This window comes from Hibiscus syriacus, unplaced genomic scaffold (assembly GCF_006381635.1).
Source record: "Hibiscus syriacus cultivar Baekdansim isolate YM2019G1 unplaced genomic scaffold, ASM638163v2 tig00110332_pilon, whole genome shotgun sequence".
NCBI lineage: Eukaryota > Viridiplantae > Streptophyta > Magnoliopsida > Malvales > Malvaceae > Hibiscus > Hibiscus syriacus.
In genome coordinates this window covers 5,952,245-5,968,761 of record NW_024062688.1, presented here as the reverse complement: position 1 = coordinate 5,968,761, position 16,517 = coordinate 5,952,245, and the positions used below count along the sequence as shown (strand labels likewise).

At 34.4% G+C, this 16,517-nt stretch overlaps 2 protein-coding genes and 2 pseudogenes across 2 annotated transcripts; 2 read left to right on the top strand and 2 right to left on the bottom strand.

Annotated features, from left to right (window-relative positions):
- The first annotated feature begins 379 nt into the window (after positions 1-379).
- LOC120119566 lies at positions 380-1,494 on the top strand (annotated as a pseudogene).
- A 906-nt stretch (positions 1,495-2,400) lies between these two features.
- Positions 2,401-4,048, top strand: LOC120119188 (annotated as a pseudogene).
- A 3,253-nt stretch (positions 4,049-7,301) lies between these two features.
- On the bottom strand, positions 7,302-8,708 carry LOC120119848 (transcription elongation factor 1 homolog). The gene is made up of 4 exons (XM_039139648.1): positions 8,585-8,708; positions 7,850-7,920; positions 7,583-7,604; positions 7,302-7,499 (listed from the first exon to the last, which is right to left on the bottom strand). Exons 1-4 carry the CDS (start codon positions 8,695-8,697, stop codon positions 7,382-7,384), a joined length of 324 nt encoding a protein of 107 aa, XP_038995579.1. The 5' UTR covers positions 8,698-8,708; the 3' UTR covers positions 7,302-7,381.
- Positions 8,709-14,893: 6,185 nt separating this feature from the next.
- On the bottom strand, positions 14,894-16,488 carry LOC120119279 (ras-related protein RABA1f-like). Its single transcript, XM_039139110.1, has 2 exons — positions 16,159-16,488; positions 14,894-15,394 (listed from the first exon to the last, which is right to left on the bottom strand). Exons 1-2 carry the CDS (start codon positions 16,377-16,379, stop codon positions 14,962-14,964), a joined length of 654 nt encoding a protein of 217 aa, XP_038995041.1. The 5' UTR covers positions 16,380-16,488; the 3' UTR covers positions 14,894-14,961.
- Positions 16,489-16,517: the final 29 nt, after the last annotated feature.

Below are 16,517 nucleotides of genomic sequence, written 5' to 3'. Positions count from 1 at the left end.
TCTATAATAGATCTTTATAATATTTTTTTTGAATTAGTTTGATTAATAAATTATATATTAATGATTATAGTAAAAAAAGATTGATCTTTAATTCAAACAGTTTTTGATTACCAATCAACCATAATTAATTGATTAAAACTACCTTTTCTCTTCAAATTACTAATACGAAGTTAATGGTTATGTTAATGAAAGGACCAAATTGGCATGATATTAATGCTTTGAGAAATTAATTATAAACTTTTAAGGCAATTTAAAATTTAGACTATAGTTGGGACGTCTATGTAATTAACCCTAAATCTATATTCAGTGATGTCTCAAATTTTCCAAAGTAGAAAACGACACCGTTTGTGCCGAGTTTGGATTTCCGATCGAGGGCTCCCCCATTTTCTCATTCTCCTCTCCCACCATCGAAGGAAAGAGCTTACACCATCGAAATCAATGGCGACGACCGGACAGCCAAAGCAACAACAACAACAGCAACAGAACAAATCAGACAGAGAAGAGAAAGCCAGGATTCGTAAAAGTGGACCAATTAAATCCAGGGACCAATGGCCATACTTTAATCGCCAAGGTCTTGTCTTCCAACACGGTCCTTCAAAAAGACCGACCCGCTTCTCAACTTCTCCGTCAAACCCGAATCGCCGAGTGCCTTGTCGGAGACGAGACCGGCGCCATCCTATTCACTGCTCGTAACGATCAAGGTCCATTTTAAAAATCCCTTCTAATTTTTAAGTTTTCTTAAGGATTTTTCATGCCTTACCGATCTGATTTTAATTCGTTCTAGAAAAGGGTACATTTTGTTTTTGTCATCGATGCCAAAAGCTGTGATCTTTCCTTTGTTACATGAAATGAATTATTCTATATGTTAAAGCCGACACTCGTTTTATTGACAACATTTCGAAACTGTTTTCGGCTTTTTTATTTTGTTTTGCCTGAAGAAATTATTGAGAGAAAGTGATTTTAACTGTCCATGCAGTTTGATGATAATAATGCTTGAATCATTTTGCAGTTGAGTTGATGAGGCCTGGTACCACTGTAATTCTTCCTAATGCAAAGATCGATATGTTTAAGGGTTCCATGAGTTTGGCTGTCGACAAATGGGGCCGTATCGAGGTCACCGACCCTGCTAACTTTGTTGTCAAAGAAGGTAACAATCTATCTCTCATTGAGTATGAGTTGGTTAACGTTGTCGAAGAATGATAAGAGACATGCATGGAATTCCGTGACTAGATCCTGAAGGAGTTCTTATGATGTTGGCCTAATGATTCTTTCATCTTCATAGTGTAGTTGCGATGCTGTTTCGGAACAAATTTTCACTGCGAAAATCTCGGGTTTGGTATACAAATCTTGCTGTTTGCTGCTCTTTACTGCCTTGTGCTTACATCAAATGGTCTAGTTATGAAGAAATACTATTTCTATCTCGTGAATGAATCACTTCCGAATATTTAAGTGTTGATTGTAAAATCCTTCAATTATTGATGTTTTTAGTTCTTCCTTGCTTTATTTACTCTTGTTTGTTCTTTCATCAAAATATTTGCTCGGAGTGTTGAACTTAATGACTTTGAACTGAAATATATTATTGTAAGTTCACTTGTTAAATGTCCATACATGCTGCATAGCTTTCTCATTAGGGTTTCATCTCGGCAGTTAAATGGTGTAGGCTGATCAATCAGACCGGAATGCATATATCAAGATGTTCTTGGTTTAGGGTAAAGTATGAAACTATCCCAGGATGCAAATTTCGAATCGGTTTTGGGTAGGGAAGTTGTTTCTGATATTTGCATCCATGTGCATTAACATCTTTTACGCAGGATAAAACTTGTGGGATTTCATTTTCGACTTGGTCGGATGGACGGGAGGCATACGGGCTTGTTGACAGGCTTTGGCTTCTGTAATCAGAGGGCAGCATCCGATGACCACCGAGCCATATATAATTTAGTTCATAGCTTCTGCTCATGGGGTCAAAAATAGTAAATCTGTACATATAAAATAACGATGAGCCTATAAAATCAAAATTCGTAACACAAATATTTTGAAGTGTGCTTTTGCCTTACCCTTGTGCTTGTTTCATCAACAAAGCACATGAGTAACCCCTTATCTGATATGCTCATTTGATATTCGTATGATTTCCATCCAATTTTAGCTTTCCCTTTTCTTTTAAAGGTGTTTAGTCGGCATCACAACAAAAGGTGCCCATAAATTTTTCATCTTTTACTTAAACACAAATATCAATATGATATCAGATTTTAGATTTTTTAATGTCGACTTTAGGATTTTTATTTATACAATACCAATCAAAAATAAATTTACAAGTAGAACTTATAATAATAATTTTTTACTCATAATTCACTCTTAATTAAGGAAAAATATTCATTATTTGACTCTTTTTTCCCAGCCAACACATTCGAGCCCCTCCAAAAAAAAAATGGTGGCAGCTGCGGCGAAACCTAAAGAAGCCGTGTGCGTTACCGGAGCCAACGGGTTCATGGGGTCATGGTTGGTCCGCAGCCTCATCGAACAAGGCTACACCACCATCCACGCCTCCATCTACCCATCCTCCGATCCCACCCACCTTTTCTCTCTATCTGGCGCCACTTCCCCACTCGTCCATCTCCACATCCATGAGGCCGACGTTTTGGACCCCGACGCCATCCTCAAGGCCGTCGAGGGTTGCCAAGGCATCTTCCACGTCGTCTCCCCCTGCAGCCTTGACGACCCCAAAGATCGGAGACCGAACTCGTCAGACCCGCCGTGCAGGTCACGCTCAACGTGCTCGAAGCCGCGAGAAAAGTCTAGGTCCGTCGCGTGGTCCTAACTTCTTCGATATCGGCGATGGTGCCTAACCCCAAATGGGATAATGGAACAGAAGGACCCTTAGACGAATCATCATGGACAGACTTGGAATACTGCAGAAATCAACATAAATGGTATCCGGTTTCCAAGACTTTGGCCGAGAAATCGGCGTGGGATTATGCCGAGAAACAGGGAATTGATGTCGTGGCGATCAATCCATCAACTTGTTTAGGGCCTTTGTTGCAACCCATTTTGAATGCGAGTTGTGCCGTGCTGCTACAATTGTTGCAGGGCTCTAAAGATACTCAGGAGTATCATTGGTTGGGAGCTGTTATGTTAAAGATGTCTCTCAACTTTTCCCTCAATACCTTGTCCACAGGTTAGCAATTATCATGTCTTCATTGTTAAAATCATAATTCTAGATTCGATTTTTGAATTAGTTCGTACGAATTTGATCATGGAGACTAACAATTCTATTAACATGTAGTTTATCATAGTATTCTTGGGTAAAAACGAACTAGGGAAGGTTACCCTATTGAAATTCGTTTCACTTAAGGAGTGATTTATGTTCTAATTGTTACTCCTCGTACTAAACTTACCCGTGCTTTTGGTAACATAACTGTTGCTGGTTATAGTTTGTGGCTTATGGTTGCTACAAGATTTTCATGGTAATTCTCTCCGGTGTGAGTGTCAACTACGAGTATGTTATCTTACACGTGTAGCTTGTCTTATGGTTGTTACAAGATTCGAGCCCTGCAGACAGAACAACAATTTTGTCACTCTGACCGTGAATTTTTCGGCAACTCCCAGTCCCTTCGTTGGATGCTAGCAAGATTTTCATGCTTGTTCTTTTAAACCCCTCCTATATTGTTACTGTTATTGTGTTAGACTTAGTGGTGGGAATTTTTAACATAGGTGAACAACATTGAACATTTCAGATATACAGGGGAGACACAACCGGGCTTAGTTTCTTGCGAAGATGCAGCTAAGCGATTAATCAATCTGGGTTTAGTCTTCACCCCGGTCGAAGATGCTGTTCGTGAGACTGTGGACAGTTTGGTAGCCAAAGGCTTCTTGAAAATACAGACTTAGAAATTAGAAATTCTGTTTATATATATATATATATATATATATATATATATATATATATCCCTCTACATGTGTGTAAAGTAAGATGGCTGAAGTTTGTTCTCTTTCTTTTGGATTTGTAATGAATACTTGTATTAATGCTCAAATATCTACATATTATTCGAATTCGTTCTACTTTTGTGAAGAACAAATTTAGATATTAAATTCTATTTTAAAAATGAATTATTCGTTCAAATTTGAAATATTTAAGTTTCATCTTTTGTGTTGAATCTAATTTAAATAAGCCTACATATTTTATTTTAGGATAAACTACACCAATGGTCACTAAAGTTTGAATGAGTTTTCATTTTTCCTATTGAAGTTTTATAAGTAACGAATTGGTCACTAACGTTATCGATTTATAACAAATCGGACTTGCTCCGTTTATAGCCATTAATGAGGGTAACGAAATTCCGTTAATGAGGGTAACGAAATGCTGATGTGGCTTGTTAAAATGATGACCTGGTACCATTTTGCCACGTGGGACAACCTTCCACAGTCATGAACTCCTCTCTTTTAAGGCCGCCATGGAGACCCCATAGACACCTACCAGAAAGATCTGTTTCCATTCTCCAAACGTGGTTGTTTGAGCGTTTTCTTCACCCGGAAATATCTATCAGCTCTCTTTATAGTATTCAAAGGCTTTTTATATGTAAAATTCAAACTAGATTTTACGGGATAACCAAAGCTTTCCACCATGAAAAAGGAAAACAAACTCATGCAAAGTTGTTTACAGTACTGCAAGTTTTCCTTGAGTCTCAATCGTTTTGCTTCCAAAAGCGCAATCTTTGTTGGTTTATACTCATCACCATTCATATTCCACATGTTATCCTATTTTTCAATCATTTAGTCAATTTTTGTGTGTTTTGTTTATGTGCAATGCTAACCGAAGTTTCGACAAGTTGGCTGATGCTCCTAATAAGTGGCTTTACTATAAAATATACAAGAATGAGTATAGATGTTGCGCAGTACTGATTGAAGCGTACGACAGTATCAACTATCAAGCACATGACGCTTGCAATTCTCAATGTCCAGACTCCAGTCTGAAGAGCTTTTGATCCTCACTGTTTTGTTCGTGTTATCAAAGAAAAAAAGAAGCATTGAACATTTGATGGATGATGGATTGGCTCCTCGTGACCCTGCTGCCATGGCTGGGTTGCTGTTTGAAAATGCTTTTAAGTTACCTGGCTCCAATGACGATAAGTTCTATCAGCAAGTTAGAAGCTTGGACCAGAACTAGTTTGAGCGGGCGCTGAAATCGACACTTTTGTTCTCGTCTACACTATTTTTCTCTACAATTGATCCAAAGTGGAATGTATAAGAGGATTTGAATCTGAGAGGGGTAAATTAGGGTTTCAGATTGTGGTCTTCTTTGAAGATGATAGTCAAATGGCCGGGCAAAGTAGCTGTCTCGAGTGGAAAAATGGTCACAGGTGACTAGTTTGACGACTAGTTTGACGCACCACATAAGAATTCCATTATCCCAATAGCGTTCATTAACTAAAAGGGATGAATTTGCGATAAATCAATAACGTTAACGATCAATTTGTTACTTTTAAAATTCAATAGGAAAAATAAAAACTTACTCAAACTTTAACTCTGTAAATGAAACAAGACATATAAGATAAATCGTGAACTTTTTGAATTTGTCAAAGCTCAATCAACACTTGAAAAGATCGTGAGCAATTCGAATAAAAATAATATATTAAAATTTTAATTTTTGAATTAAATTATCAATAATATTTACATTTATAGGTTGTTTTTAAAAAATATAATATAAGGCTTTTGTGTATTTAATTTTTAGGTTCGAACTTTAGTTTGAGTTTCAATCAAGCTAAGTTTGAGACTGTTTCGAGTTCAAATTTTTTTGAGCTCAAATCGAGCTTTAATTTTTAATTTCAAGTCGAACTTGAAATTTTAAGATTGCGAACTTTCAAGTAGATATTTAGTTTTTTTATTTTGAATTTGAGTCAAATTTGATAATTTTAAACTTGCGAGTTTTTGAGTCGAGTCAAACTCAACTTTAAACTTTTCAAGTTGAATTGAGCTCAGTAATACCCAATCTCGATCGGGATCGTTTACGGGGACACTTAAGGCGGCATGAACTTGGAGTTAAGTTTTACCGTCAAAAGGGATGAGATTTCTTTATTGCTTGATGGCATTTGGTGATTTCTCTCTTGTACAACTGAGATGAACTATGGTTCCTTTAAAATCTTCATCGAGCCGATTAAGGCGTTGGTGGTGTCGGATATCAAATCAATGGCTTTACTACCATGTATTTTATGTAGCTGAGGTGATTAAGACTGAGCCCTGGAATTTTAGTACAGAATCCATGAAACATATAGCGGCAACTTTATCATATACTACTAAACTTTGATTGCAGAGCTCTTTGATCTCTCTGTTCTTGATGGTGAATCGATGAGGGAGTGGCTCTTTTTCGATAAGCCTCAAAGAGCATTTGAAAGTGTGAACTGAAAGCAGAGGCCTTTGCCCGATTACAGCGGGCATGAGTTGAGACAGCAAGTGATGAATGAATTCGGAGGGAGGACTGAAGAGATCATACTACATGGATCCACAGCCACTGAACCATTTTGAGTGGCACCATCATGAATACGAGATCAACAAATGTGATGTTTGTGCCTTGTATAGGTTGGAATTGAAGCTTGTTGGTAAGAAATGTGCAAAGGGGAAATAGGTTGCTGATCCGGATGGGATGCCAGAGTTCCGATCCGATAACAAGCGCTATGTCAAAGGAAAGGGATATGATTAATGCAAAGTTTAGGGTTGGAAATCCTTATTCCACACCGAATGTGGCAGCGTGTGAGAGGCTCGATTACGGGCTTAGGAGGCTCCAACGAGTAAGATTCTGCATTCTCTCTAGTTCTTTTTGCAGGTTTCATTATCACAAAACCAAGTCAAGCTCTTTATTTTAATGAACATAAAAATGTAGCGCAGTTCATTGCTTCATCAGTCTTTTCAATGATCATCATCATGGCTCGAGTCCGACATAAACTCCAGAAGATGGTTACGGCAGGCAAAGAGGAATGGTTTTTTTTTCTCGGCCCGACTTTATACTATTTACTGAGATAGTTACGACAGGCAAAGAGAAATGGTAGATTTGGATATGATAATGTATCCCAACTCCTCTACGTAATTATTATTGAATGTTCAAATTCAGTTCATAGTCTAGAATACCCAACAAATGTTCTAATTCAAATTCGGATCTAGATAGCAATATCCGAATAATTAGTAGATAATATGCAGAACTGGCAATCAAAGACAGTAATTGATCCGAAAATTACAAAAATTAAAAATTGCAAAAATCCATCGGCATAATAACTCCTCTGTGACTCCTTTATAAGATGCTGTTAGATGTGCTTGCTAGCATAATAACAACTACTCACTATGGGAACTAAAATAATTGCAGGCTTAACCAGTCCTAAAACATACCTGGCCATAGCTAATCCCACTCAGACGTTGCAACCCGTTTTCTAGGCTCGAAATCTTCATCCTGGTCTCCATCGCCATCATCATGGAGGTGGTTCACTCGTTCACATTCATCGATCCATTCGCTGTATCTGAGAAGTCGTGAGAGAAATAAACATGCAAGAGAAGATCAAATGAGAAAAAAACGAGTAAACACCAGATTGATTGCGCTTACATGTCTATTGCTTCGGTCAAAGCTGCATATATAGAAACAAATAAATATGGATGAGTTATAAGCATTGCTGCCAACTTAGTTTTCGTATATGTTATTCAAATTCAGATGTAAATATTGTACTCGAATATGGTAAGATTAAAAAAAAATTCTACGTTTTTGGAACAAATCCAAGTGTCGACTATAAATGTAAGACACAAGTACTTCATGAAAATTAAAGAGTCCGAGCAACAGATTTTCATGGTAATGAGTCAACAGCATCACAAGTACCTGTTATAGCAGTGCTGAAACTTTCTTGGCAGATCCTGCACGAGGCTTCACCGATCAAGTTCTTCATATCACTGGAACAGATCAAACACCAACAACTTTGTAAAACATAGCAATAACATCTCTAATCAATTTTTGGGTTAATTCCACTAGATGTCTCCAAATTATTGCCCCAATCCCAAAATAGTCTCGAAACGTCCTACTTGAACCTTGATATAACAATATTATATCAATCAAGTCATTCCTTCAACTTATCTATCAGCTTACGCGTTAGATGTTTTTTTGAATCCATGTTGAGCATATTTAAAATACGTGGATCACTTTTATATGCATTTTGTACATTTCACATTGATAACTGGAATATGATATGTTAAAGAGCATAGCTCACTTCAATTTTAACATATCTTTTTACAGAAAGATTTAAAATTTGATCATTTAGAATTGAACTGACATTTAATGTCCAACTTAATATAAATACTTTAATAACATGAAAATGATACATTTGAGACTCGGTTAAAACAAAAAAAATTACGTTCAAAGACCAGTTTAGAAAATGATTTATAGTAGGGGGGCGTAGAGTTCAATTAGTTTAATCTACATCAAGGATAGTCTACAAATTTCAATGATCATAGATAAACATCAACGCATTCCATTACCAATAATCTAATAGGAAGAATTTGTTTCAAAATCATCTCAAGATCAAATAAGAATAAAATTTCTCATAAAACAAATACTTACAAGCGGCATTCGACACTGGTACCATGGTTACAAAATGGGCAACTGAAAACAGTATCAAGCTTATCCATTCGCATCTTAGCAGCAGGTTTTGCTCTTGATTTCCTCTTTCCCATGCTTCAATTCCTTCAATACGTCAACTTACGATCAAAATCGGCATTAAAATTTCCAGATTTCACCACAAATTTAAATTTCTTACCAAAAATCAGATTCTTCGATTCAAAGCCTAACAAATCATTTGATAAATTCGGTCAAAAACAGATTCTTACCAAATTATTTACAGAAAGAAACAATAAAATGTAAAGCGTATTTCAAAGGCTGATCGATTCGATCGATGACAATGTCCATAGAATCCATACAAGTAGAAAAGCACTACAATTTTTATTTGGAAAAACGAATGATAAAAGAACAAGATTTGAATTTCATAAACGAGCAAAAGTATTTGAAATTACCTGTGGTTGATTCCAATTAGCGTTCAGAGTAGCAACTGGGAGCTCCGATGCTTTACAAATTAAACAGAGAATTTTATTAATGGATATTTATAGTATGAGTTAACCACCTGTATCATGTTTTGTCAATTTTTTAACTGATTTTTTTTTTTTTGAAAAGTGATACTTTGTATAAATCAATAAATTACAAAGTGCACTTCTCAAAGACCTCATTAAAAAACCTTCCTAAACATATTTGAAGGAAAAAGAGTGAAACTTGGGTAGGACAAACAGAACAAAACACAATCAAACATACATCTAATACAAACATAGAAACTACAGACCCCTTAATATTCACCTGTAGCCACAAAAAAACAATACCCTTTCCCATACACTCTTGATAGACCAACATACAAAGTAGGAGCAAGACAACCCGAACCAATAGCATTATAGTTAAACATACCATAATCCCAATATGCAAATACTACACTTGCTTAACATATGACAATCGAGAAAATCAGACCACACGACTACATAAGCATCACCTATTCACTAAATATTTCGGGCTCCTAACAAAATCTTGTACATAAGGTAATAACGACGGCCAAAGAAAGCCCTCCCATACCCCCACCTGAATTAAAACTTTGGTATAAATTTGATCCATTGAGAACACACTACCATGGAATCTATATTTATTTCTGCATCGCCAGATGACCCAAATCAATCCAAAAAAACCAAGTTGCCATAAAAATCAAAGTTTTTTCCTAACTCTTTGCGAGAACCAAACTTCTAGTAGCTGTTTAACATTCATAGGGATCACTAAATTCACTTTTCACACTCTACACCAATGTTGCCATACTCTCCAAACGACCCCACATGAACATAAAACATGATTAATCGATTCAAACTCTTGATTACAGAAAAGATAACTCAGCTGATCGAGATTCTTAACCCCTCTTTTTTCCAGTTCTACCATGACTGGAATTCTTTTATGCACAACTTTCCACACAAATGCTGAAACTTTGGGGGGAGCCCATTTGAACCAAACCAGTCTCTATATATGGTCTTTCACCATACTACCACATGCCAGCTTTAAGCAATACACTTTAGGAGAATACTTCCCATCGACTGCACCCAGCCATTTCAATTTATCTACTCTTTGAATATCGATCACGGCATTGTTCAGGATCTGGATGAAGTTCAACCAAACTGATTTTTCCCATTCGAACAGTGGCCTCCTCAGCTCGATCCTCCACAACCATGCTCCATTTTCCCATGATCCAAACTCACTTATCTTGCCAAGTTTTCTTACCGCGATTGCAAAGATTCTCGAAAACGCCGCTTTTAACGAAACATGCTCAGTCCAGTAATCAGCCCAAAAGTCAATTTTTTTCCATCCCCCATTACACATTTGAACTTCGAATTAAGATCCACCGAATGAGAACTACTCGGGTTCGCTATACTACGCCAGATCCAATGTGACTTTCTCTGATTAACTGTCCTCGGAATAATGGAAACATGATCATATTTATACTTAGCAACAATAATTTCCCTCCATAAGCTATCCACTTCAGCACTAAAACTCCAAATCCACTTATTTAGCAAGGCACAATTCCTAGTTTTAACATAAAAAAAACCTAATCCACCATGTGATTTCGGGCCACAAATGTTTTTCCATTTGACCCAGTGAATGCTCCTAACCGATTGGGACTTCCACAAAAAATTAGCCATACACTTATTGATTTGCTCGACAACTGAGGCAGGGATGGGAAATATTGACATGTAATATACTGGGAGGTTGACCAAGAATGATTTAATCAAAGTGACTCTACCCGCAAAGGATAAAAAATTTCTCTTCTAGCTTTGCAATCTGCTTCTGATTTTTTTCCAAAACTGGTTGCCATAGATTCTTCAAATTTTTCTTCTGACCAAGTGGCATACCCAAATACACTGATGGAAGATCATCCACACCACAATAGATCGAATCAGCCTACCTCTTCACAACACTCTTCTCCACATTAATCCCGAACAACTTAGTCTTTTTCATATTTAATTTCAACCCAGCCGCAACTTCGAAGATTTTGAGAACTCGATTAAAGTTTAAAATCGTCGACTCATTAGCTTCAGAGAAGATGAGAAGATCATCCGCGAATTGAATGTGAGACAAACCAACACCACCATCCCCTATATTAACCCCTTCACAAAGACCAATATCAATTGACCTCTTGAACATAGCACTAAGAGCCTCTCCCACAATGTTAAATAGAAACGGCGATAACGGACAACCTTGTCTAAGCCCCTTCTTGATTGAGAAATAATTGGATGGGCACCCATTAACTAACACCGAAATCAAAAAGGAGTCGAAATGCATATATTAACCCAACTCCTCCATCTCCTACCAAAACCCATTTTCTTAAGGATCAAATCCAAAAAACCCCAATCAATACTATCAAACGCTTTACTAAAATCCGCCTTAATCAAAACAGCTCTTTTCTTACTCTTTAACAGCCCGTCAATCACCTCATTTGCAATTAAAATGCAGTCCGATATTTGTTTACCGGCCATAAAAACGAATTGATTCTCCCCGATGACCTCAGAGGCACAAGAGCCCAACCTCTTGGCTAAAACTCTAGACACTATCTTATACAAACTACCCACCAACGAAATTGGTCTGAAATCCTCCGGATACAAAGCCTCCACCTTCTTAGGAATGAGGTGAATAAAGGATTTATTAAACGATAAATCTTGAACTCTACCCCAATAAAAATTATGCATGAAAGTCATGACTTCCCCTTTAATAGACCCCCAAAACTTCTTAAAAAATCCAAATTGAAACCATCCGGCCCCGGGGCTCTTGACCCATCAGCCCCCTTAATAGAAAGCCACACCTACTCCTCTGAGAATGGACGCTCGATAAAACGCCTAGAAACAGAATTCAACCTCTTCAGATTAAGTCCAAATCTTTTAAGAGGGACAGTTAACACTTCCTTGTATCCAGAGCTAAAGTACTTAACAAAAGCCTTTTGAATTCCAACCTGACTTTTTACCACCGTATTCGAGATCTTGAGCTTAGATATCAAATTAATTCTACCTCGAGCAACAGCCGAGAGATGAAAAAATCTGGTATTTTTATCCCCATCTCTAAACCATTTCAATCTCGATTTTTGCAGCCACTCACGTTCTTCTTTCCTCACCGCAGCCCACAACCTTGCCTTCAAAGAATATAACTCATTTTGCAATGCAGTGCTATTACCATCAGCAATGACTCTATTTTCTAAAATATCAATATGCTTGTTAATCTCTCCCACCGAAAAAGGGACCTTCTGATTTGCTGCACTTTCCCGAACCTTGGTCACATCCTTTACTAACTCTAAGTTTGATTCATACCCTTACCACTATTTCTTTCACATAATTCCTTAATTATTCCAACAAGATCCGAATCTTCCGCCCAATGATTAAACCATTTAAACGGACGATTGAACTTTTTGGCCTTCTTTTCCTTTAAGATAATATATGGTCGCATTTATTTTTATTTAATTAACATGTGGTCATAATGAGTTAAATGTCGTTAATTATTTTAGTATAATCACACATTTGACCTCTATTATTTACATACTCTCTCAATTTAGTCATACTTAAATAAAATTAAATAAACTTAAATAAAATTAAATAAATTTAGTCCTCTAATCGAATGATGCCACGTGCCATCGGTACCACGTGTTTTGCCACATGTCATCATTCATTTGGATGACTAACTTTATTTTAATTGATTTTAATTTAATATATTTATTTTTTATCAATCAGAGGATAACACATTTCACCCTCTTGTTGGGAAAAAAAACAAAGCAAAGCAAATTGGGGTTAAAGGGGCTCAAGCCTAGATCTCTTGGGAAATCAAGTACACTTTGTCTAAAATAGACAACATGATGTATTTATTTCGTATCTTAGTAAATTCATAATATTTTATATATATTTACTTTAAAAATATTTTTATATTAACTTATTAAATATATTTTATTATTAACTTAATTTAAAACTATTTCATTTATATTTTGAAGTTAAGATTAAAATATATTTAATAATTTAAAATAATAATATAATATATTTAGTAAATTAAGTTAAAATATATTCGATTCGATGATTAAATTTATTTTTAATTTATTAAAAGTATGATTAAATTGAGTGAATATATAAATAACATAAACCAAATATATAATTATACTAAAATATTATGTCACGTAATCGATTAACCCTTAATTAAATGAAAATGAAAAATTAGTATATATTATTTTCTAAAATCAATAAAAATAGATAAAAATGCAAAAATAAATTATCAATCATATAGTTAACCCTTATAGGATTCAGTATTCACGTGGGGTCGGATTGCAATGATACATGGTTGTATCCATCTAAATTCGAAGTCTAAATATGGGCTGGATTTGAATTCTAACATTCAAAATCCGGGTTGACCCGACTGATATATTCAAGTAAAATGAAAATATTTGAATAAAATGAAAATATTATGTATACTAAATTCTAATATTCAAAATATATTTTACTTGAGATAATACTATAATTATTCTATTTATATTTATGAACAATTATTATAATATATCTTTCTATATAAAACTTTTAATCAAATTTTTTTATCAAATAAAATAAAAATATTATATATGTGGGTAGAGTCAGATGAGAGGTATACTACTCGGGTTGAATTCCATTTGAACAAAAGTCTTTAAATTAATAAAAAAAAAGACTTTTGTTTTCAATAGGTGATATTATATAATTTCATAACAATATATAAATATATACACAAATGCTTCAAACTAATTATTAATTGATGTAGTGTTCGAAAAAAGACTATTAGTTGAAACATTAAATCTTTTTTAAGGTTAGAAATTTAATTCTTACGTTATGAATGAAGTAAATTAGAACACTAACATCACTTTCATTACGAACTTGAAATTTGCATATATGACAATTACCTAATTGTTCATACAATCGAAATTCAAAATCAATGAAATAACTATTAGTGAACGATAGAAGGAAAAAAATCAATTTAATCAAATTAGGGTATGTTTGTTTCATGTAAAAAGTTTTTCGGGAAAAAAAAAGTTTTCCTCATTTTCCAGTATTTGGTTGGAGGAAAACTGGTTGATCAATGTAAAACATTTTCCTAGTCAATAGTTTTATTTTAATAATATATAATAAATCATTAATAAAATTTATATTATATTTATTAACTTCATAGAAATAATATTATTAAATTATTAATAATGAATAATATTATTTATGTATTTATTATTAATATAATACTCTAATAATATTTTAATAAAGATATTTAAAATATACTGATTAATATTTTTAAAATATAATATAACACTATTACTTTAATAAATAATTAATATAATTTATAATATTTTTATTACAATAAAATATATCAATATACTGATTAATATTTTTATTAATAAATTTATAAAAAATAATATTTTAATAATAAATAAATTATTTTAATATTTTAAAAATAATAATATTAAGTTTTATGATAAATAATATTATTTATTGTATTTAATATATGTAATAAATATTTTTTTTAAATCATCAACTAGTGGAAAAAGGATTTAAATAATATCTTTCAAACATCGTAAAACGTTTTTCGGAAAATGTAATTCTTACGGAAAATATTTTTCGAAAACCGTTTTGAGTGAAACAAACGGACCCTTAATTAGATAGATCTTGATCAAGTAGATTATAATAATTGATAATGTTTTATATACTATTACAAGTTAGCTAATTTTGGGGTATGAATTTTTACAATCGAACCAACCAAATTAAAGAAACTTTACTGTATATATTATTTTTAGTATTTAAACATGATGTTCATTTGTTTGTGCTTTCAAGGGCATGAAACAATTCAAAAGATGAATCATCTTGAACACTACGTCTTCGTACTCAAGACGAGCAACATCCGGCTCCTTTCACCGTCGATACGTCGTCCTTACTTCCGACATTAATCGTCCGACCTTTAGGTAAAGCTGCTGGATCATCTCCGATATCAAGAGCTTTCCTGCTTACAACACGATAAATCTGAGTCAACGCTTCGGTGAAAGCGTTCTCGACATTCAGAGCCTGGAGTGCGGATGTTTCCATGAAAAAAGTATTCTCTCGATCCGCGAAAGCTTTGGCATCATCGGCTTGGACGGCTCGCAAATGACGCAGGTCAGCCTTGTTCCCGACTAGCATAATCACGATGTTGGGATCAGTGTGATCTCGGAGTTCCTTGAGCCACCTCTGTACGTTCTCGAATGTAACACGACGGGTAACATCGTAAACTAGTAGTGCCCCAACGGCACCTCGGTAATATGCACTGGTAATTGCACGGTATCTTTGGCAAAACACAGGGACGTTAGACTAACATTTTGAAAACTTCATGTCTTTGCAATAAATTCAAATTGCACATTTGAATCTGATCCAATTATGGTTTTGATCCTTCTATTATACTAAAATTTGAGATTTAATCCCTTTATATTAGTTTGCCATAATTTGGTCTTTCTACTTTTATAATATTAATCAATATATCTAAACTGATAATATCATCAATTGATACCGTTAAAGTGACCACCATAAACAACTTTAAACAGTCAACTTTTATTAGTGGATGAATAAACAGTCAACTTTTATTAGTGGATGAATATGATTGGTTGAATTTTCATGTGGTTCTAATTATATAATATGATGATGATGATAATAATAAATTAAATCTAATTAGTTTATATTTAATAATAACATTATAAAAAATCACCTATACTACAAACTTAATCATCATTCATCAATATTTATAACCATAATTTACGTTATCTACAAATAAATTCTGCACACATATATGATAATGATTACTGTATTAAAAAGTATTAGATGAATTAAATCTTAACCTCATATCAGTACCCATCACATGATCATAAATGAATAACATATATTCGAGGATGTCATAATTAAATCAAAATCAAATTTTGATATATAAAATTATATGAAATCAAAATTTTAGAATCACGTATAAATTTTAACATGCAAAATCAAGAATGAATCCATGTAATGAACCAAACAGAAAACAAAGCGTTAAATCATAAAATAGCAAACAAAACTATTTACCTTTCTTGGCCAGCAGTGTCCCAGATTTGAGCTTTAACGACCTTATCGTCAACATGGATGCTACGAGTTGCAAACTCTACGCCGATGGTAGACTTCGATTCGGAGCTAAACTCGTTCTTCGTAAACCTAGACAAAAGGTTGGATTTCCCAACGCCGGAATCACCGATCAAAACAACCTTAAACAAGTAATCATAATCATCATCAGCCCTATAAGCTCCCATTTATCTCCCTATATGCTTGTTTTTTCTCGATTGGCGTCAAAATCAAATTTCCAGAAAACGAGAAACAAAAAAGAAACCCAAATTTATTTGGGTATCTTAATTGTTATGGTTAGCATCGTCTTGTCCTGGCTTTGGTTT